Raw genomic sequence first — 23,444 nt, 5'->3', positions numbered from 1 at the left:
GAAGGCCAGATTTCCCTATAGGTACAGTAGGCAGGGAGAAGGATGTCTGCAGAAAGGAACATTTACATATGAATAAACTGAGAAGCGTGTATTCATATGTAAATTATGTATATTTATGTTAATTAGGCACTTGTAGTGCTGTGGGGGTGACAGGAACACCCCAAAAAAGACAAGAGGATGTCTGCAGAGGAATACTTGATGTTATGAGAAGTGCACCGAAGTGTTCTTCTTCAGACAAACATTTTAAAGCCATACATGACAAGGCGTGGCCTACTTTATGGGCGGAGTCTAAGACACAAACATACTGTGAAGATGTCATTCTGTTAAGACAATTTTAATAAATTAAGTCTAATAGCAGGGCTGGTTTTAATTAGTAGCAAACTGGGAAATTGCAGTGGGCACCCATTTACTAGGGGCCCTGAGGATAGGAACCCTAAGAGCGTACTAAAACAAGCCAGTATTATTAAGCAGTGTATTGTGGTATTATTTTGGAATTGAACAGCAGAATTACGTGGGAACTATATTATATGACAGTATTAAGTGGACTCTTTAACGGAGGATTATTCAGATACTGCATGTGATTTGGGAACTATCCTACCAATTATGTGGGCTCAAATTAAGAGAATAATATAAGAGAAAAATATAATAACTCTCATAATCTCATGTTGTAGACCAGTAATGCCCAGCTGGCGACCCTCACATGCCTGATGTGCAGCCAACGTGGAGGCAAACTCATATGGTGCAGCTGCCTTACCCAGGAGAATACTCAGGCATAATTACTCCCGCTTAATGCTCTGCCCAACTATATCCCCTGTCATAGGGGCACTCTTTCCAATCTTCAAAAAAATTAGCTTGTCGATTTTTGAATTTGTATCAATGTATGGGATTTTTGTATGCCTTGGGTCTGTGTTCCCTCCTTTTTGGCCACTCCTTGATATGGCTCTGTCTAGTTTTGATGTGCGGCACTGATGAAGTCAAGGGCTGAATTTAAAGTGACCACTGTTACAATGTATCACCACTGTTCTAGATGCTTCTACACTAAATACAAGCCCTCAAAAAGTTCCTAACCGCCATATTATTTTTCTGTATCTTTTCCGCTTTAACCAAAATGTTCCTTCCATCACATAATATTATCTAATATTTACTAGAAGCTGCAGGTGTCTATCGGAGATGCTTTGAGACCTTATGGAAGGTTTTGTTGAACTAGTCAAGACACATTTTGAGAGGAAAACTGTAAGGTAGTAAGGTGGTGCTCCGGTTTGGTACCTGAAGCTTTTCCAAATTCTATAGTAAGAAGATCTAAAATGTATCGTTCATACTTCACAACAGTCCTAATGTTCCCAGGACTGTCCCGTGAACCAGACCATAAGGCCGAGTTCACAAGTTGCGTAAATTCTGCGTTTTTTCCGCAACCTATTTTATCCGCAGCATAATACAGTAGCAGCAGAGTGGATGATCTTTGAACAAATCTCACCCACATGTTACGTACATGAAGAGCGGAAAAAACAATCAGAAATTGACTTGCGGTGCATTTTTTTAATCCGCAGCATGTCAATTGTATTTGCATAATTGCAGCTCTCTTGTTGCGGGTATTCCCCATTGAATTTAAAGGGGAGGTAAACATGTAACAAATAGCAGATGTTGCGATTTCTGCCGCAGAAAAGTTACGATTGCGCCCCAAAAAACGCAACTAAAAAAAGCCCAACATCTTTTATACTTACCCAGAATTCCGTGCTTCTTCATCCAGGCTGGCCTCCTGGGATGACGTTTCATCCCATGTGACCACTGTAGCCAATCACAGGCTGCAGTGGTCACATGGGATGAAATGTCATCCCAGGACTGCAGAACGTCAGGATGTCAGAGGGACGCGTCGCCAAGTACGGTAAGTATACGGGTTGTTTTTTTTTTATTTGCTGTATGTCCGCAGCGAACATTCTGGGGGAAAAAGTGCACCACAATTTGGTGCGTTTTTTTGCCGGAATTCCCTGCTGCCGCCAGGGCGGATATACTGTGTACCTTTACACAGCATATCTGCCCTGTGTGAACTTACCCTAAAAGTCACAGGTTTATAATTTGCATAAAATAGATGTTTTTTGGGTAACATAAAATTATACCTGGAGTTAGGATAGAAATATAAAGTACAGTGAAGTTTACCGCTCAGACGGCACTGGTAACAGTCCAATATCATTCAGTATGGACTCTCTCCCAGAAAAATGCAGTGGACAGTCCGCAATCCAATGAGGGTGTGGATGGTAATTCTTATCCTTGTAGTTCCACCAAGCTCCTTATCGTCTCCCTCCACATTCAAAGAAATATTTCTTGTTACTTCTAGACATAAGATCCTTTTCCTACCAGGAGTTCTTTGAATGTGGAGGGAGACGATAAGGAGCTTGGTGGAACTACAAGGATAAGAATTACCATCCACACCCTCATTGGATTGCGGACTGTCCACTGCATTTTTCTGGGAGAGAGTGTCTATACTGAATGATATTGGACTGTTACCAGTGCCGTCTGAGCGGTAAACTTCACTGTACTTTATATATGCTATTTAGGGTATTTGTTGGATCATACCCAATTTAGTTTTGCCTGCTCCGGTCTGAGAGAGATTTTGTGGGTATTTGAGCCAAGAGAAACCACCATTATATTTGTAGGATAGAAATGTTGGCAAATCTTTATTGTGTAATGTTTAAAAATAAGATAGCACTATAGAGGATAAATAAAAATATCGCTAGGCTTCGTTCACATCTGCGTCTTGGTACTATTCGTGGGTTCCGTCGGACCTTTCCATCAGGGGAAACCATGAACGGAAACCAAACTGAAACAAACGGAAACCATAGGCTTCCGTTTGCATCACCATTGCAAATGGTAACGCATCTGTTGCAAATGGTTTCTCACCGTTGTGTAAGGAATCAATAGCGCAGTCGACTACGGTTTTGATTTAGTCAAAACAACAGAAACCTTACAGAACAGTGACAAACGGAAACCATTTGCACCGGATCCGTCACCATTGAAATGAATGGTGATGCAAACGGAAACCTATGGTTTCCATCTGTTTGAGTCAAGGTTCCAGGAGTTCCGCTGACGGAAAGGTCAGACGGAACGCCTGAACGGATCCCTGACTCAGATGTGAACGAAGCCTTAGTTGGGCTTCATCTCAGGACTAATCTTAGACACGTTGTTCCTTGCAAAAAAAAAAAAGTCCTTATGAGCATGAACATAAAAAAGTCTCCATTCAGGTCAAGCGTTTTCCACTTATGTTCTCTACATTATACTTGGTGTCTAATCATCCCTGGTAACGGCCTCTCTAATTACACCCTAATGTACAACAGCAGAGCTGCATACATTATTAGATGCAGGCGATTAGATCATTGCTTTGCTGATAACCAGGATAATTTCCGCACATAATCAGGTCAATAATTTTCTTATAGGAGCAGCTACAAGTAAATGGATAAATTATTCCCCCGTGAATACACTGATTACTTTACATTGGATTAATGACTCAATAAAAGTCAGGATTTTCCAAGTGTGCAAATATTGATATGAGGAATTTTTCAGCGGACTACTTAACATGCGTGATATGTGTTTGGCGCACGTGGGGGTGTACGTTGCACCCATGTCTGCTCTTATTGTGGTGAGAATTATATTTAGTTCTTCACAGATTAAGTCTATTTTAAGCCTGAGAAGAAGGTGATAAAACAATTGTTAACATTGTTACCATCTGTCTGCATTCATCATCGCCCCATTACTCCTCACCATCATTTCAGCAGATGCTCAGATATCATCACTAGGGCCGTTCTAAAATGCTGTATATACTTTAAAGGCTATGTGTTAGATAAAAATGTGTATCAGGGTGATTTGGTGCAACTTTCTAATTACTTTTTATTAAAAAAATATTGTAACTTTTTGAGATACAGCTGCATTGTATCCTGAGCAGCTGTATCCTGTACAGAAACCTGTATCCGTCAGATCAGCGGCACAGAAGAGGCTGGACGCAGCTGCAGGCTTGAGGGAAGCCGACATGACCGTCCTGGTAGGGAAAGGGTTAATGTTAAGAGGTGAGGGAAAGGTGAAGGAGCTGAAGGAGGGACGGGGAGGAGCTAGGGGGGACGGGGGGGCCGTTACTGCGCTTCCCGCTGTTTCTCGGCATTGAGCCGGAAGCAGCGGGAGGAGTAATACACAAGAAGCAAAGCTCCCCGTTGCCCGGCTTTTTAGGATGTCAGAGGCCCTGATTTTAGAGCGGCTGCGTGCCGCTGCTGTGCACCACGGTCCCGGATGGCTGGAGGAGACCGTGGCTGCATTAACGCGGATCCCGGACGCCGTTTCGCCACGTCGGGCACGGCGTTCGGGGTCTGTTGTAAGGGACAGGCTCCCCTCCCCCGGCCCCCCTACGAGCATGGCTATGGCGGCGGGGGGGGAGTCGGCAACAACCGCTCCTGCGCTGGGCAGGCAGAGAGCGGTAGCAGGGGTGACGGCGATGCAGGCTGTGTCGACCCGTCCCTCTCGGCGGTCCCGACCTCCAGAGCGCCTGAGTCCGGAGGTAGTCCCGCGGACACGGCGTCGCAGAGGGAGCCCGATCCCGGACGCTGCAGGCCAGGCAGCTGGGAGGACCGCCCCTTCCCAGGCCCTGCGTCCTGGCAGGAATCCCAGGCCGCGACGGGGTCCGGCGGTAAGCAGGGAGTCGCAGGCCGGGCTCCCTGTCACCCCTCCCCCATCAGATGGAAGATGTCGAGAGCAAGGTACGGCCGCCCCGCATGGTGATGTTCCGGCCAGGGGGCAGGCTTCGTCAGGATCGTCTAGACGGACGACTAGATCTGCAGCGACGTCGAGGCAACAGGTCCGGTCGGAAGTCTGGGTCCCGGCGGTCGGGCGGCAGGTTGCCGGCCCATCGGTCAGCGCGTCCTCATCCCCTTTCCGAAGAGGTCGTTGGGAGGGACAGTCGTCGGCGAGAGAAGAACTGGAGGAAGGTGAACTGGACGTCTATCGTCGAGGTCAGGATGGTCCGGCTGACGGGAACACAGCGCCTGTGCAGCCCGGTGAGTGTATAACTCCATTATTGTCTTATCCAGCGATTTTTATGTCGGGTGTCGGCGGGGGGGCTGCTAGCATAGCATCGGGGGTCGGTAGTGGCGCGGGCGGACGCGACGGAGCGGGTTTGGCAGATTTAGTGGGTTGCTTACGGGAGCTGGTGGGGCGCCTGGATAGGGCCGCGGCGCCGGTAGTAACGGAAGTGTCCCCTGCGGTAGTTTGGGAAGGCCCCAGGGAAGTGGGATCGTTGCAGGCGCGTCCTGTGGTGGCGGTTAGAGAGGCGGTCGCGGTGTCGGTGCAGACTGAGGCACAGAAGGACGGCGATCGAGTGCGCATGGACGATCGTGCTCGGGGGGAGGTGTATGTTTGTTTTGAGGGTCCGTTGGGGGCGCATTTAAAGCAGGAGGTGCGTGATCGGATCTGGAAAGATGAATATGTTGAAATTTTTTCTCTCTTGCCGCTGGCTAAATTCAATTTGGATAAGAGCAAGCGGGATGAGAGTAAAAAGGACGAGGAGGAACGGCGGCGGTATAGGCTTATCCCGCAGACGTTCGTTAATTGGTCGCAGGCGTTCGCCATATTGGCTAGTGTGATAGGGGAAAAGGCGCCGGAAAATTGTTCGGCGTTATTTTGTTATTTTGATGCTATTGGGGAGGCTCATAGGGCGTATGGGGGTCAGGCGTGGCTGCGATATGATGAGCAATTCCGTCAGCGGAAGGCGGTTCGGCCGGCGATTCGGTGGGACCAGAAGGATATTGCTCTCTGGTTACGGGTTACGGCTCCGGTTAGGCAGCCCTTTCCCGGGAGCGGTGGCCAGGGAGGCCAGACTAGTCAGAGTGGACCAAGCGGCGGGGGAAAGGCGGGGTTTTGCTGGCAATTCAATGAAGGCCAGTGCAAGTTCGGGGCCACGTGCAAGTTCAAGCACGTGTGCTCCGAGTGTAATGGGGCATCACACGGGGCGGCAAAATGTCTGCGGAAAAAGAGGTCCGGGAACCAGCACGGGGCTGGTCAAGGGGGTGTCGCCGGTGAGGGTGGAAAGGATGGCCCCTTATCTAAATGAGTATCCGGATAGGGCGGCAGCTAAGTTGCTTTATGAAGGGTTTAGTGTTGGTTTTGTTATTCCTCCGCCTCCTTATGAGGTTCCGGTTACGCGGAGAAATTTAAAATCGGCTTACTTGCATGCGGAAGTCGTGTCGGAAAAGTTGTTAAAAGAAGTTTCGTTGGGGCGCATGTCGGGGCCATTTGTGGAGTCGCCGGTGAAAGATTTAGTTGTGTCCCCTTTGGGTATTGTCCCTAAACGCGAGCCCGGAAAGTTTCGTTTGATTCAACATTTATCGTATCCCAAAGGTTCGTCGGTAAATGACGGGATTGATCACGAGTTGTGCTCCGTAGTTTATACCTCATTCGATAAGGCGGTGGGGTTAGTGCGGGCTGCGGGTCCGGGGGCGCTGCTAGCAAAAACCGACATCGAGGCGGCGTTCAGGTTGTTGCCGGTGCATCCAGAAAGCCAACGGCTGTTGGGTTGTTTTTGGAATGGGGCCTTTTACGTGGATCGGTGCCTTCCGATGGGGTGTTCCCTTTCTTGTGCATACTTCGAGGCGTTTAGTAGCTTCGTGGAGTGGGTAACGAGGGGAGTATCCGGGGTCGATTCGTTGATCCATTACTTAGATGATTTTTTGTGCGTTGGCCCGGGGGGTTCGCCGGTTTGCGGTAACTTGCTTCATGCCCTGCAGAAGGTGGCGAGGGATTTTGGGATCCCTTTGGCGCCGGAAAAAACGGAGGGCCCGGTAGCGACGATTTGTTTCTTGGGAATCGAAATTGACTCGGTGGCAATGGAGTGTCGGCTCCCGGCGGATAAGTTGGGTGCTTTGAGGCTGGAGGTGCGACGGGCTTGTAGAAGGAAGAAAATGTCGCTGAGGGAGCTTCAGTCGCTGCTGGGGAAGTTGAATTTCGCCTGCCGGATTATGCCGATGGGGAGGGTGTTTGGTAGAAGGTTGGCGGCGGCAACGGCGGGAGTGCGGGCGCCGCATCATTTTGTGAGGCTCAAGGAGGAGCACCGAGCTGATCTTCAGGTTTGGGATGACTTCTTGGGCCAGTACAATGGTCGCTCGCTATGGATGGCCCCAGCGCAGGATACGAGTGATCTGAATATTTTCACGGATGCGGCTGGGGCGGGTGGCTTTGGAGCTTACGGGGGAGGTCCGTGGTGCGCAGGTCAATGGCCGGCTAGCTGGGTGTCCAGTGGATTGACGCGGAATCTGGCCCTGCTCGAGCTGTTTCCCATCGTGGTGGCGGCTACCATTTGGGGGGACAGGCTCAGGGATAAGAAGGTCCGTTTTTACTGCGACAACATGGGGGTGGTGCTTGCCATTAATAACATCACGGCGTCCTCTCCTCCGGTAGTTCAATTGTTGCGACATTTAGTGTTGGTGTGTTTGTCGCTGAACGCGTGGGTGGTGGCGGTGCATGTCCCGGGTGTACGGAATTGTGTTGCTGATGCTCTTTCTCGCTCGCAGTGGGACCGGTTTCGGCAATTGGCCCCGGGAGCGGAACGTCTCGGTTTGGCGTGTCCGGATCATCTATGGGATCTGGTATCGGTCCCGTAGAGCAGCTGTTACAAAGGTCTTTGGCGCGCACGACGTGGAGGGCTTATGCTGCTTGTTGGAGGCAGTGGGAGGAGTGGGTAAGAGAGTTGGGTGATGTTAATACGGATAGAGACAGGTTGGTGGCACTTTTGTATTGGTTAGGGGATGCCTGGGAGGGGGGGTTTTCAGTAGCGAAGGTGAACCGGTTTATATCCGCGGTGGCGTTTGGGCTTAAGTTGCGGGGCTTGCGGGATGTATCGAAGGAATTTCTGGTATCGCAGGCTTTGAAGGGGTTGCGCAGAGGTAGGGTGGAGGCGGATAGTAGAAGGCCGGTGTCGTTTGCTTTGCTGGGCTTGTTGGGCGGTTCATTGGCATCGGTATGTCGTTCTTCAGATGAAATGGATTTGTTTCGGTTGGCTTTCTCGTTGGCGTTCTTCGGAGCATTTAGAATAGGTGAGTTGGTGTCGCCAAGTACTAAACAGGCAGGGGGGCTGAGATCTGGGGAGGTGAGCCTTTTTGCAGATCGGTTGGAGGTATGGTTGCGTAGATCAAAAACTGACCAATTAGGGAAGGGAAAACTGATAGTTTTGTCCGCTCTCCCGGGGTCGGTCATGTGCCCAGTAGAGTGCATGCGGGGTTTTACAAAAAACAGGGGGTCTCCAGATTTGCCTTTGTTACGTCATGTGGACGGGTCGTTCTTGTCCAGGTTTCAGTTTGGAGCTGTTTTTAAAAAATGTTTGACGGCGGTTGGGGTTGCGGCAGGCTCATATTCATCTCATTCCTTCCGGATTGGCGCAGCAACGGAAGCAGGGCGCTGGGGGTTGGATGATGAGGGGGTGAGGCGTATTGGTCGTTGGGAGTCTAAAAGGTTTAAGTCCTATGTCCGCCCCCATATGTTGTAATTTTGTTGTTTATGCTTGCAAATGTTATATGGTGGTGCCTAACTGTGTTTTCCGTTTCAGATTCGCCTCCTTGTCTGGTGTGGTTGATGGGTCATTCGTACGTGCACTGGGGGGCTTTGAGGGCGGACGTCCGCCCGGATGGTCGCCAGTTGCGCATTCCGCGACAGGATGCGGTTGTGCATTGGCTGGGGTTTAGAGGTATGTCGTGGAACAGGGTGTTGGCGGAATTCCAGACATATGTGCGGCTTGATAGGGTTCCGGAGGTTTTAGTGTTGCACGTGGGTGGGAATGACTTAGGAGTCCGCCCTTTTCGTGAGTTGGTGCGGGATATCAAACATGATTTGTTGTGTTTGTGGGTATCTTATCCCAAGTTGGTGGTAGTGTGGTCGGACATAGTCCCAAGGAAGCATTGGCGGTTAGCTAGATCGGTGGAGAGAGTCAATAAGGCTCGGATAAAAGTTAACCGGGCGGTGTCCCGTTTTGTGGCAAAGAACGGGGGCATTTGCGTGAGGCATAGGGATTTGGAGTCAGGATTGGGGAATTTCTGGAGGAGTGACGGGGTTCATCTGACCGAGGTTGGCATTGATATTTGGAGCTTGGCTATAGCAGAAGGCATAGAAAGGGCGGTGGTGGTGTGGAGGAACTCACAGGCTTAAGGTGGTCAAGGCCTGTTTCGCGGTGGCGGGGGGAGTCCTTGAGGCCAGTCAGTACAAAATGGTGGGGGGGTCGCATCGGGGGTATGCGTCCCCCAAAAAAGGTACATGGTTGAAGACTTCATCGGGTGTTATCCCTTTGAAGTGGTCTTCTGGTAGAAGGTATGTCACTTGAAGGCTTCATCGGGTGTTATCCCTTTGAAGTGGACTTCTAGTGGTCGGTATATCACTTGAGGGCTTCAACGGGTGTTATCCCCTTGAAGTGGACTTCTAGTGGTTGGAGCCATCTGCAGAGGTGAACGGTGCTTCCGAGCTGGTTTACGGCTGGAGGTAATTAGTGGTTTGCAGATGGCTAATTCGGTGTGTTCTTGAAAGGAACATCTGAAGGGGCTTCAAGGACTTCCTCTGCTCGGGTTAATGTTAACGTTTAATTGTTATTTATGATTCTGACCCATGTTGGGTCATGTGAATTATTAGGAGGAATTCTCTGGTGGATTCCTAACTAGTTATCCGAATGGTTCGGATTTAAATTGTTTTTATAAAACTGTGAAATTAATAAACGGCTGCTGTGGCCATTTCACATCCAACCTCGGTGTCATGTGTCGTTACTAAATGGGGGTGGGGGATAGTATGGTTTAAGGTTAACACACGACTCTACCTAGGCAGGTCAAGAAGAGGCTGGACGCAGCTGCAGGCTTGAGGGAAGCCGACATGACCGTCCTGGTAGGGAAAGGGTTAATGTTAAGAGGTGAGGGAAAGGTGAAGGAGCTGAAGGAGGGACGGGGAGGAGCTAGGGGGGACGGGGGGGCCGTTACTGCGCTTCCCGCTGTTTCTCGGCATTGAGCCGGAAGCAGCGGGAGGAGTAATACACAAGAAGCAAAGCTCCCACCCTCCCACCCTTGTTTTGTTACTCCTTAGGTCTTCTGTACGTCCGTATATGAGCGTTGTGTTTTATTTTGTGTGTTTATTTAACATGTTTTTCTTTTTTCCGGAGTAGGTTCTGTTGTCATGGCAGCTGGCGGGGGGAGTCCTTGAGGCCAGTCAGTACAAAATGGTGGGGGGGTCGCATCGGGGGTATGCGTCCCCCAAAAAAGGTACATGGTTGAAGACTTCATCGGGTGTTATCCCTTTGAAGTGGTCTTCTGGTAGAAGGTATGTCACTTGAAGGCTTCATCGGGTGTTATCCCTTTGAAGTGGACTTCTAGTGGTCGGTATATCACTTGAGGGCTTCAACGGGTGTTATCCCCTTGAAGTGGACTTCTAGTGGTTGGAGCCATCTGCAGAGGTGAACGGTGCTTCCGAGCTGGTTTACGGCTGGAGGTAATTAGTGGTTTGCAGATGGCTAATTCGGTGTGTTCTTGAAAGGAACATCTGAAGGGGCTTCAAGGACTTCCTCTGCTCGGGTTAATGTTAACGTTTAATTGTTATTTATGATTCTGACCCATGTTGGGTCATGTGAATTATTAGGAGGAATTCTCTGGTGGATTCCTAACTAGTTATCCGAATGGTTCGGATTTAAATTGTTTTTATAAAACTGTGAAATTAATAAACGGCTGCTGTGGCCATTTCACATCCAACCTCGGTGTCATGTGTCGTTACTAAATGGGGGTGGGGGATAGTATGGTTTAAGGTTAACACACGACTCTACCTAGGCAGGTCATGACGGATTCAGTGTCAGCAGGTCCTGTGTGTTTCTGGCACGCAGGATCAAGCTGTTACTGATCACATCTAAGGGCTCATTCAGACGAATGGGTGTAACGTCCGTGTGCTGCACAGGAAAATCATGTGCTGCACACGGACTTATTGATTTCAATGGGGCCGTTCACACATGCAGGAGATTTCACTCACCTATCGCCCATTGAAGTCAAAGGGTGCGTGAAAATCACGCACAGCACACGGATGCACATCCGTGTGCTGTGCGTGATTTACGCATCAATTCAATTGAATATAATAATAATGATAAAAAAAAAAGATGTGCTTTGCGAGTGCGTGAATAACGCATGCCCCTCGCAAGCACACTGATGCATAACGGACCAGATTCACGCGCGTTTTTCACGCGCGTGAATCCTATACGCTCGTGTGAATGTAGCCTAAGTTCATAACTTAGATGTGATCAATAACAGGTGGATCCTCCGTGTTAGAGACACATAGGACCCGCTGTCACTGAGCTTGTAAGTGTCGTTGATCTGACAGATATGGAATTCAGTGCAAGATACAGCTGATCTGTATACAGGAAACAAAGCAGCTGTATCTCTAAACGTAAAAATAATGTAATTAATTTTTTTTAATCAGAAGGTTGCACCAGTTACACTGTATGACATTGTCCAATCAGTGCTGACAATATCAGACTGTGTAGGGACACACTCCTGTGACAAGGGAATGGTAACACCCAGTTGTCAATTTATGCATACATTTCTAGGAGGAATAACAGAGGATCAGCACAACGCAAAGTTCTAAGAAAAGATGTTACAGAATAGTTATTTCATGGAGAATACAAGTATTTACTAAAACAGACATGTCAGAAGCGGCAGCAATGCAAAGTAATTGACATGCCATTTTGGCTCCATTTTGCTTTTCTGGAGGCCACATGGTTGGTTGGCTATCTATCTATCTATCTATCTATCTATCTATCTATCTATCTATCTATCTATCTATCTATCTATCTATCTATCTATCTATCTATCTATCTATCTATCTATCTATCTATCTATCTATCATCTATCTATCTATCTATCGTAGACACACACTTGACTCTCTTCATGTTAATTCCACGTCTACTAAATAAAGAATACTGGGGAACATATCCTTATGTTAACTTAATTGACTGATTTTTATATAAATATATCTATTGATCTAGATGATGCAAATAGAAAAACCTCAACGAAACATTGGCCAATTAACTCACAGAAGAAGAAAAACTCTTCCTGTAAGTAGGTTCATTCTCACTCTCTTGAGACTTTGGAGATCAATATGTGATAGACCATACAGTAGCACTTTAAAAGCTACAAAGGTGGAATAAACAAGGCACTTAGTACATTATCCACATATCAGGAATGGACAGGAGCTAAGCAGGCAAAGTGTGGCCAAATCTGACCCCAAAAAGTCAATTTTTGTTAGTGCCATCCACTAGTATTGGAACAATAATCTAATTTCTATTGTACTTGGCAAAAAAGTTTTGCAAAGTTTTTCTTCACTTGGGGCGAAGATTATTTTTTTTGTTCTCTAGCCCTGTATCTCAATACCCTGGCCAGGGTAGTGTGGCTTGTTGGTGGTCTCTTGGGCACTCAACACTTGGGGCTTATGCCCCATTATCGCCTCTAGCTACACGTCTGTGCAAACATCATTAGACATGACTTCATCAGTGCTGGTCCACCCAAGAGCAGTGAAGGGGGTGTTTTTCTAATTTTTTTAATGTTTTACTATTTTTGCAAAATAAAAAGTATTTGTTAAAAAAAAAAAATTGTTCTGTGTTGTCATATTCTAGGACCCATAAACTTTTCCGACAATGGAACTGGGCGGGGGCTTGTTTTTTGTGAGGCGAGCTGTGGTTTATATTAATACCATACTGGGGCACATGCGACTTTTCAATCACTTTTTGTTCCATTTTTTTCGTGAGGCAAGGTGACAATAGCAATTCTGGCATGTTTTTTCTTTTTTTTAACAGTGTTCATCGGGTCGGATGAATAATATTACAATATTTCCGACTTTTACAGATGCGGTGATATCAATTGTGTTTATGTTTTATGTAGCAAACATAACCTTAGGAGGAAAAAGGTGGTTTTTTTTAACTTTTACTATTTTTTTGTACAAAAACTTTATTTAATGTTTATATATTTTTTTGTAGTCCCACTAGGGGATTTGAGCATGCATTCATTCCAATATTTATGTATTACAGTGTATTGTGCTTTTTTTTTCTCCTATTAAGCCCTGCGCCTGGCAGGGCTTAAAAGGAGGACAAAGATGGCAGACGTGGGGCCCTTTATTAGGCCTCTATGCTGCGATGACAACCATTGGCACACCGCGATCACGTAACAGGGGGGCCAATGTCATATAGATTCAGGTCCGACCCCTGGGACCCACACCTATCCCTAGAACCCCCTAAATCAAATTCTACCTTTCTTGGTTCCCGCTGCCTCCCGGGCCACTTTCAGATTACAGGGATGGAAATGACAAAAACAGCGTAGCTTGCGTGCTACACTGCTTCCGTAACTGCCATTGACTTTTATAGAAGTTATGGAAACAGCGTAGCTCAGCGAGCTACGCTGTTTTATGATTACATGGTCGGAAGAGGCAGCGGGAACCGTGAAAGGTAGAACAGGGTTTAGGCGGCCCCGTTCTAGAGATAGGTGCGTGTCCCAGATGGCATGTCCTGTGGATATGCCATAAATGTTCCTAATGAGCAAACCCCTTTAATCGTCCAAAATCGGAGTTATCTCTGATCCCGGCCGTTAGAGCAGGGTATCAGTTGTAATACATAGCTGACAGCCGCAGCATATGGAGCGGGCTCAGCTGGAGAGCTTGTTCTATACTTCCCCCTCAGACTTCCGTTGTACATGAACGGGGGATGTCGGGACAGTATTAATGAATTCAATGTACAGTATACAGTAAGTCAGTATGCAGTAAGCTCCTAAGCTCCCCCTAGTGGTGGCTACAAGCAACCAGAATTTTATTCTTTAACTCAGCATTTATGCAGGGGATTTAGAGCTCTGCATCAGAAAATGGAGCTCCAGCCGCTATGAAGATATATTAACAAATCAGTATACAATTTTGGACTTATTTTTGCATTTAAGAGTGGACACTCATTTGTTTTATGATAGTAGTTTGAAGCTTCTTGAAGAAGAGGGACTTTATTCAATGATTATGGTGAATAACAGGAACTATTACAACCATCAATAATGTATAATCATCTCTTTCTACAACAATACTTGTCAATACCGGACTCTGGATACCATCTGGAGACCAATCATTGTAGTAATCTTTACTAACAGATCTTGTCTTTAAGACTCTGTAAATATAACCATGACCTGAATTAAAGACAGACAACATGCTACAACTGCTGTGATTCTCCTCAATATGTGATTAAAACCTAAAGAAATAAATCCTTGCTGAACTTCAGTGTCTTTGTCTTTATTCAGATCTTTTATTGAATTTAGATTGTAAGCCCCAATGGGGACAGTGAATGAGAACAAACTCTGTACAGCACTGCGGAATATGTTGGAGCATGCCACCATTTTTTTTCTTTCCACAATTTATACAAGAAAATGTATACAATTTATACAAGAAAATCTTCCATATACCTCTGTATGAAATTGGAGGTATATAAATGTAAAACACTATTTCCACGTTCAAATAAAACAGTTGGTGGTTGTATGTAGCTGTAATTTGCCGGGGCACATGCATACAGCAACACCCAAAAATAGCTTCCTTCTTGACATCTGTCACCCGCTTATGATAAATGTTTTTGCAGACCTCATGAAATATTTTATATGTATATGTACATATGTAAATATATGTATTTAGAAGGTGATGGGGATGCGGCACCCGCTTTCAGCAGCCCACCCACTAAATACTGGGACAGGTGGTTAACCTACTGGGAGCATACCATCCAATTCAATAAAATTAGAGAAATAGGGGACATAAAACTAAATGGGATGGGGCTAAATCCATTTAATTCTGTCTGGAGAATGATTTTAAATGATCCATTGTGACTATTTAAAGAGGATCTGTCACCTCTCCTGACATGTCTGTTTTAGTCAATACTCCTATTTCCCATGAAATAACAATTCTGGAGCATCTTTTCTTAGAGCTCTGTGTTGTGCCTCTGTTATTCCTCTGAATAAATTGACAACTGGGTGTTACCATTCCCCTTGTCAGAGGGGCGTGTCCCTGCACAGTCTCTCTCTGTCAACACTGATTGGATACTGTCAGTCTATGAAGGGATACGCCCCCAACTGGTAACACCCAGCTGACAATTCCAGCAGGGATAACAGAGAAATGGCACAACACAGAGTTTTAAGAAAATATACTCCAGAATTATTATTTCACGAGTAATGCAATTATTTACGAAAACAGACATGTCAGGAGAGGTGACAGGTCCTCTGATCTTTTTGGACAAAACTCATATACTGTTTTATACCTAGTGCAGGGGATGTGCATGGCTTCTCACTTTGGGGTTGTTTGGGGTCATGCTCCACCCACTCAGGCTCTCCACTAGACATAGCACAGTTTGTCAATTTGCCTGAAGTGTTTCTTTAAATCCTTCATTAAAGAACCCTTGAATGTGTTTCATTCCCCGTTCCAGGCTGACTAATATCATCCAACTAATATTACCCATAACATATATACACAGTGATGGGAACACAGCAGTTTAATGATGCACTGGGTCAGTCTGAGCGCTTGTCAGTCTTGGTTTTCTATCTGTAATACTGAGGTTGTACAAAATGTCATTCATTTTACAGCAGGGGTAAGATAAATGATGGAGAATCATGTTCTGGATTATCAGTGAAAGGGGAAGAGGATGTTTGACTTGACAGGTTTTTAATAATGAGCGGCAGAATTTACACTGTGCATATTCCTGGTGCCAATTTTAGCTCCGCATCTTAACTGATTAAACATTGTCTGCAGATCGCACGGTGTTACAGTGGCGAAGAATTGTCTTTTGTTGCAAATTGCTAAATAATCTTTTCATTGCCCAAATTCATGTGCCACGAGTCTAGCTATGTGATCTCCCCAAAGACAGGAAGCATTCATGATGTTACCCCTGAAATCCTGCATCTAATATAATGTAAAACTGGATACAGTGTGGCACAAAGTAAAGATTGATTGGGCGGGACTGACTATAGATAATGCAACTTTTGCGAAATTGAGTTTCGACACCTTCTTGACAGTTGTTATCTAATGTATGACTGAGTATTTCTAAAAGGAGAACAGGAATGAAACCTTCTGTAGCAAATCAGATCACATGAAGTTTTACAGTATCAAGACAAAAACTGAAATAGCGCCACTCTTGTCTATTGGCTATGTCTGGTATTGCAGGTGCTTAATTGAATGGGGTTGAGTTGCAATACCGGACACACTCTATGGACAAGAGTGGCGCTGTTTTCGGGAAAAAAAATGCAGAACTTTTTTTTAGTCTTGGACCAGCCCTTTAAGTTGAACCATGACTTTTAAAGCTGTTTTTAATAATGTATTGGAGAATTACATGAATAGTGATTTCCTTTTATTATTGTAAATGTTCCATTTAGACATAGGAGTGTAATGTTAGTACTTTAGAAGGACACAGTGGTTGTTATACTCCCCCCAACTGGATTAAGGTTGATCATGTGAAGTGCTGCAACTGGTCCGCAAAATCTGGCTGGTGAAGTGGAAACCAATCTGGGCATCCTCATCTATTATCTCATCATGCCCTAACTAGGTCCTACCCAAAAAACACTGGAAAACTAGACATTAGGTCTCCCAAGCGTTCCAAATTTCTGAGATCAGGTAGAAGGGTTGTTGCCTGGTCTAAGCTATCTGCACCCTTGAACATCAACGATTTACAAACTCCCAAAAATTTTTTATATTTCTCTATTGGAAATTATACAAGTTGTGTGGAAAGGACACTCTCTTCTTGTTAGGTAGTTCTCCCAACGAGAAGCTCATCACAGGTTGTACTGCTAATGGGACCCTCAATAATGTGCTGTAAACTGTGGAGGAACCCAACAGAAAGTCCACCCTTCCACTAAAGCACCATTGCAGGTTTTTCTTCATATCGATGGGCTGTCTGTATAATGCACGGACATCACTGTTCCCTCTAAGCTGTGCGATCTGGAAATGACAGCGTTAAATATTCCATACCCTGCATTTGGAGGGAACAGTGACGGACATATATTGGGTCCTCCATACGCTTTTTGTAGCCGCTCTCCACTTTGGATAAGACATTAAGGTCCTGAACAGAGGACCCTCCACTATTAACTCAGAATTCCCTAGTAGGATCTTTACTAAGACAGAAAACCAGACAATCTTCATGTTTATCTAGATTTTAAATCTTAGATTTTTTTGGATAACTTTAAGTTAGGATTACGATGAGTAGTGAGCCATTGATTCCAATAAAAACAGAGATATAGTTATACAAAGCGGTCATCTGGGCTACAATTAAGAAGATTTACTGACAATAATCCCACAGAGAATCACTTCAACAAGGTAACGTCTCATTCAGATGGGCGTGTTGCACCTGTATTTAACTGTCCGTATCCCGGATGTAACATTCAAGCCCCCGCAGCTCTACAGGCCCGAAACTTACAGCACCAGAGATCTCTTATGGGTACTATATGCCCTTCTGAATAAGGCCTGAGGGGCACTTCTTCTAGTACAGACATAGTAAATGTCTGATTGACCTAAACAATCTATAAGAGGGGGGGGGGGGGGTCAAAAGGTTTACACCTGTTTTCTGGCATAAAAAAAAGTGGCAAATTTGCACACAACTTTGCGTGTTTTTACTTTACTGACCACTTTCTGAAAGTAGCGAGAAAAGGAGGTGCGGTTTAGCTGAAGGGGATGTGGCTTTTATGGCCGCATGTTACAGCCATAATACGGGTCCTAAAATTTCATCATTTTACGCCCATCTGAAATGAACCTAAAGGTGATGAAATGCTATTGGAACTGTTGAGTAATAGTGATATAATAAAGTAAAAAATTCCTACAACTGTTAAGGTGGCCATACACATTTGATAACTGCAGTCCAAATACTCGCTTGGCCGATAGTTATTTCTCCCATTACACCTGTAAACATGCATGCTTGGCCCAGCGTGTATGTTAATTTCAATGGGAGAGGGAAATAAACCGCTGCCAGACACCTTTGGAAGTGGTTTATCTCGCGTGCAAACAAAGGATCGGGCATTTTGAAATCCATCATGCCTGATCCTTCTTTCCCCCCGACATCTGCTGTCGGGGGAGAGTTGGGTGGCTCCCATACACATTAGATAGCTGGCGGATCCCGTCGAAATTTCTATGGGCAACTTTGGTATAAGAAAGCTCATCTGTGGTATTACACATAGACAATGCAGGACATCAAATTTGTAAGGAGAGATCTTATAGATCAGACTCTTTGATTTCTGGACTGCTCCATATTATATTGCACTGCCTGTAGCATATTGGAGAGCTAAATGCTTATTATTTTTGATTGACCTGTTCCAGTTACCAAATAAAACGTGCCATCCGGTGACATTCAACCCAGAATGAGACATCCGATGCTTAAAGATTTGTAGTGCGTGCCTAATGCACATTCAATGTGTTTTAAGCTTCAGGACCATCGATGCTTGTAGTAAATGCAGATCAAATAGCATTGAACAAGAACACTATTGATAACATTGATCCCTACATTGAATGCAGCCTCAATACACATGGAAATAGGTAAGTACTGTCTATTATCCACTGGAAAAATGTTGTAGTGTGTATACAGGATATACAAGCCATAAGGATCAATAATCACTATGTTTGCATCTGTTTAATGTGTATTTACCACATGCTGGGATGCAGCATGGCACAGCAGATGTGGGGATGCAAAAATGATAAAGATGGCTTTCCCTGTTTAGTAAGTTGCATCAGAAACTCTCATTGTAAACTGTGTATTCAACATTAGGAGCAATGAACACATCTTTAGTCATACTTTTTCTTAGTAACAGGGCATGGCCATGGGTGACACTTTCTTGTTCTTGTTAAGAAACAGCTGTCATTTACACTCAGGAGAAGGGCTCTTCTTGCTACTAAAAAGAGAATGATGGCAGCTAGGGCCTTGCATTGGATTGTGGTATTTATTTTTTTATGTCTCTGTTGGAGCGTGCCACATTGTCGTGCGCATGGCCAAATTTTTGCGCCATGTTCTACAAAGCCGTAGTAGGACACCCATAGAGTTGCATTTGACCTTACTGTACCTCTTTATATCTCCCATTTCATACAGACACATACAGAGTTTGTTTTTTGTTTTGTTTTTTTACATCTGGTATCTGACCAAAAGTCCTATTAGAGATCACATAGATTTAAACCTATCTATGAAGCACATCCAACCATGGACCATTCTAAGATGAATTTTGTTTCTACTGACATTGGTGAGTTGATGACCAATACAAAATGACAGAAAGAAAAAAATGCACACTCACTGTACTCCTCGGGGGAGTGGTTTTTAAGAGGTGGGTGGAGCTTAAAATACAGTTCTCATGGTTGTTTGGTATAGTTGAAACAATTGGTCTAGCTAAATATCTTTTTTTATTCCTAATAAGCCCCTACTATACTATTATTCAAATGGTAACTCTACTTTTAGTGAAGTATTTTTCAAATTCAAATATCCCACCACTAGCCTAAGGATCCACCAAATGAATGCAAGGTACTATCAGCCTTGTATGCACTGAGATACTGGTCTTGTCTGCACATTCCCCCTCTACTGTCATCATTAGGAGTTATGGAAACCTTGTCATGGACCCACAGTTGCTGCTTATAGACTAGGTGACAGTATATCTGGTATATGTTAAAGAGGATATCTGGTATAAAAAAAAAAAAATGTTGAAATATGTTATTGGGCATTATGTGTAAATGGAGGTGAATCCGTCATTTGTGAACTCCAACATTCATCTGGTGTGGAGATCAGCTACAAAAAGAGTCCTTCGCTCTCGAGAACATGGCATATCAATGCATTACACCGACCGTCCTTTAATAGGAACTATGTAATCCTTCATATTACCTGTGGAGGCGCTGCAGAAAAATTAAACACTGGCAGATCCTAGCTGATTGCTGGGGGTTCCTAGCAGCAGGACATAATGTGATCAGCTTATTTTTGGGGGACCCTTCTAACAAAAAGGGATTGTAAAAGTTAGATATCCCCTTTAATATAAGATTTATTTTCCATACTGTTACCATCTTGTTTTAAAGGACAAACATGTTCATCTTCTATGACTATCACACACATGCCAACAAAGTTTCAGGAACGGTTTTCACTAGTGCCAACTGTGCCATGTTTACTGCTGGCTGCTCAACTTAATTGACAAAGTGTTGCATGCCATAGTTTACTGCAATACATCCTACTCCATCTGATAAGCATCCAGCTGAAACATTGTTACCAATCCTATGGCAAATATTCACAAATATTATGAGGCAAGATCCTGGCTCTAAATTGCAATGATGGTGATATTGTTAATTGGTTTTGAACATGGAGCATTACGTTATGAGGGATATTCTACTTTCTATGCTTAATTTGACTTAATTTGGATTCATACACTGAACAGATCTGTCCAGCAGATTTGCAAAAAGGATTTTTTTTCTCATTTCAAATATGCCTGGATTACTCAGAAATGCAAAACAATTAGTTAATGCACAGAACATGATGTTTGAGATGCTAGAAGCTAAAATGTAGATTCCTCACCCTGCAACCAGCAAATAGAAGGAGAGAAATAAATCAAACATTAGGAGCAAAGACAAGGGTGATCTACTGTAACTATCCTGAGATATATCACTCCTAGATGACCAGGAGACATATATACCCGAGCATGTTCATACTATATAGATGATTTATAGTGGAAGACAATTGTGTCTTTCTAGAAGTTGTGGAAATTCAATTCTCAACATGCTGGAACTTATAGTCCCGTCACTTCCAGAAAGCATCAAGTCTGGATTGGAGAAGACAGTTATAGTATAATTTAGGTTTCGTGACTTAATATATAAGACTTGAATAAGTTTACCTGAGTCATTTAGACGAGGTCTGGCTCTGTCTATCCGGTAGTAGATGAAGTCCAAGCAGTTCTCGTTTTCTACAATCCCACTACTGCACAGGTCCGCCACCAATGACAGTGCTTTCATGCAGATGTCCTGCTCCCTGTCTCCAGGCATTTCCTACCACCATCCTTGTAAACCCAGGAGCTTGATGCTCTGCTATATCTCTCCCTACCCCTCTCCACCGAGGTTGGCAGAGAGGGCAAACTGTGAAGGCTCACAGAGTGGCTATAATTTTGTCTCCTGAGATCAACATCCACACCTTCTTGTCCCCTTTAAGATCACACCCAACTGAAGTTCTCCTAGATGTTTCCACAAAAAATCCCACCCAATCCAACTATTCGTATTCAGTTTTCTATAAGGGTTCTTTACCTTCATAAAGCACTTCTTCACTCATCTGAACTCCACATGTTCCTCAAAATGAACCCTCAACTCCTACAGTTGACTCCCTTGAGCTCACACCCCATTAAACTGAATCACTCAACTGCCTTCTTCACACCTAGACCTCACCAGGAACTGAATTCTTCTAAGATCACATCCAGATGGTCTTCGCTCTACCCAAATGGACCCAACACAGCTCAAACCAAGCTCTTCTGGAGATGATTTTGGAAGTGCAATCCGTTCTTTTAGACCTCACCAAACCAGTTCACCTTTCTCACTTTGCAGAAGGGACCAGCTCCTCCTCTTCTGCTGCTAAGATGAAGAAGAAAGTGTCTGCTGCCTGCTCTGCTCATCTTCCCCCTCCCATCCTAGTAGATTTACTGAAAATCCTTTAAAGTGTGTTTTCTACCGCTAACAAATACCAGGAGTAAAGAGGCAGATACAATCTGAGATGCCAACTGCAACGCAAGTCTCCTTAGACTTCTGAGATGTTCCTCCTATTATCTCCAAGTTTTACATTGCAGGTAGAAGAGCCTCGCTGATTAGTGTGGATGGAAGTAACAGCCTCCAGCACTGCCATTCTCTGGATCCCTGTGCTCTGTGTGGTAGGAGCTAGTTCGCAGGATGTGTTGCCGAGAGCTGACAAAGACTGATGTGAAGGGGAGGAGGGGTGTGGGACTCAGAGCTGAGCACTAGAAGCTGCCTGCTTGTATAGCACTCACTACAACCACCACAATCTTCTTTGGGCACTTCAGTAATCAGTGCTGCATATAATTTTTTTTTATTAATGCAAATGAACAATCAAAAAATTTTTGGACAAATTTCAAAATCATCATATCACAAATTTTTATATAGAAAATCAGATGCAGGTTACATGAGGTTCTCCAGATGTTGTGGACTTCCAGTAGACTCTGCTACTCGAATAGCTCATTCAACCTCCATAGACCTAACATGGGATAGGCGCTGTCCAGTGCTGTGGTGCTGAACTAAATAGCTGGCTATCCTTGCACCTAGGTCTTAAAGGGATACTAAACCTAAAATCTAGATTCTCTTCTTGTATTGTGCAGATGAATGCAATCTCTTGTTTCCTGTAAGAAGCCCCTTCAGGCTGGGGAGTGGCGGACTGCTGTGTTTTTCTATAAAATGACTAAAGGGAAGATCAGACAATCTCTGCTTGTCTGATCACTGCTGTACCTAATACATTTCCAGTTCTGAGAATTTACAGCAGACCTGTGGCTCTCCTGCTGGTGTGAGACTACAACTCCCTGCATGCCCTTCCTGCATGCTGGGAGTTGTGATTCTGCAACAGATAGAGAGTTATAAATTGGAGACCCCCGAATTACAGAAACAATTATACACATATATGTGAATGTTATCAGCTAAGGATTTGATGTTTAATCCTCCCTATAGGGGAATTCCGAGATTTAGTAGAATTTAGAAAAAAAAACTTTACTGTGAATTCTGTAGGAAAATAAAAATGTACTTATTCACTTAAAAAAGACTGTCCCTCCAAGAAGTGACATAATGTTCATTGTGACATCACGTGACCATGGCAGACATTCCTGTCATGGTGATTTGATATTGTGTCCATTGGCCACTGTGGGCATGTGACATCATTTATAAATGGACGTCATGTCACTACCCAGCAACAATTAGGCATTTTTTTGGGGAACATAAATAAAGTGATAGAGTTTCCAGAACTTTTATGACAGGATATACTTGAGATGTTGGTAGAGAAGTTAATACTAACACCCACCCTTCAATTCTTTCAGTACTGAAGCACGTTTTAAATCTGGGCAGAACCTATAGCACTGCTCAGCCTGATCCTCCTTGTTCATGAACAGATTCCCTGGCCAAGAGTGAAGGCTGATGCTTGGGCAGATAGTATAGAGATGGACGGTGGAAGGTAACTACATATAAGGATACAGATTTATATTCCATTTAGGATCTTTGGAAAGCAGAGAGACAATTGTTATGGATATACATTGTAAGGGCTTTTTTCTTAGCTATATCTGGGTATTCAATCATTTACCACGGCACTGACCCCTGATCATAGAATGAAATCAATACACACTGCAATATCTGAGTATCCGCAGGTGGCCCTAAAAATGTTATATTACATGGGACTCATTGAGGTCAATGTGTGACCACGATCTACC

At 44.6% G+C, this 23,444-nt stretch overlaps 1 protein-coding gene across 1 annotated transcript in view; it reads right to left on the bottom strand.

Moving 5' to 3' along the window:
- Positions 1-21,930, bottom strand: part of SYT9 (synaptotagmin 9) — a 156,940-nt gene extending 135,010 nt beyond the window's left edge. The window contains exon 1 of the mRNA XM_075837783.1: positions 20,874-21,930. Coding sequence (XP_075693898.1) covers positions 20,874-21,021 — 148 coding nt within the window. The 5' untranslated portion in view covers positions 21,022-21,930. The remainder of the gene's footprint in view (positions 1-20,873) is intronic.
- Between the last annotated feature and the right edge of the window lie 1,514 nt (positions 21,931-23,444).

This window comes from Rhinoderma darwinii, chromosome 9, assembly GCF_050947455.1.
Source record: "Rhinoderma darwinii isolate aRhiDar2 chromosome 9, aRhiDar2.hap1, whole genome shotgun sequence".
Classification (NCBI taxonomy): Eukaryota; Metazoa; Chordata; class Amphibia; order Anura; family Rhinodermatidae; genus Rhinoderma; species Rhinoderma darwinii.
Note: the sequence above shows the minus strand (reverse complement) of the source record. Positions and strands in the feature narration are given on the sequence as shown.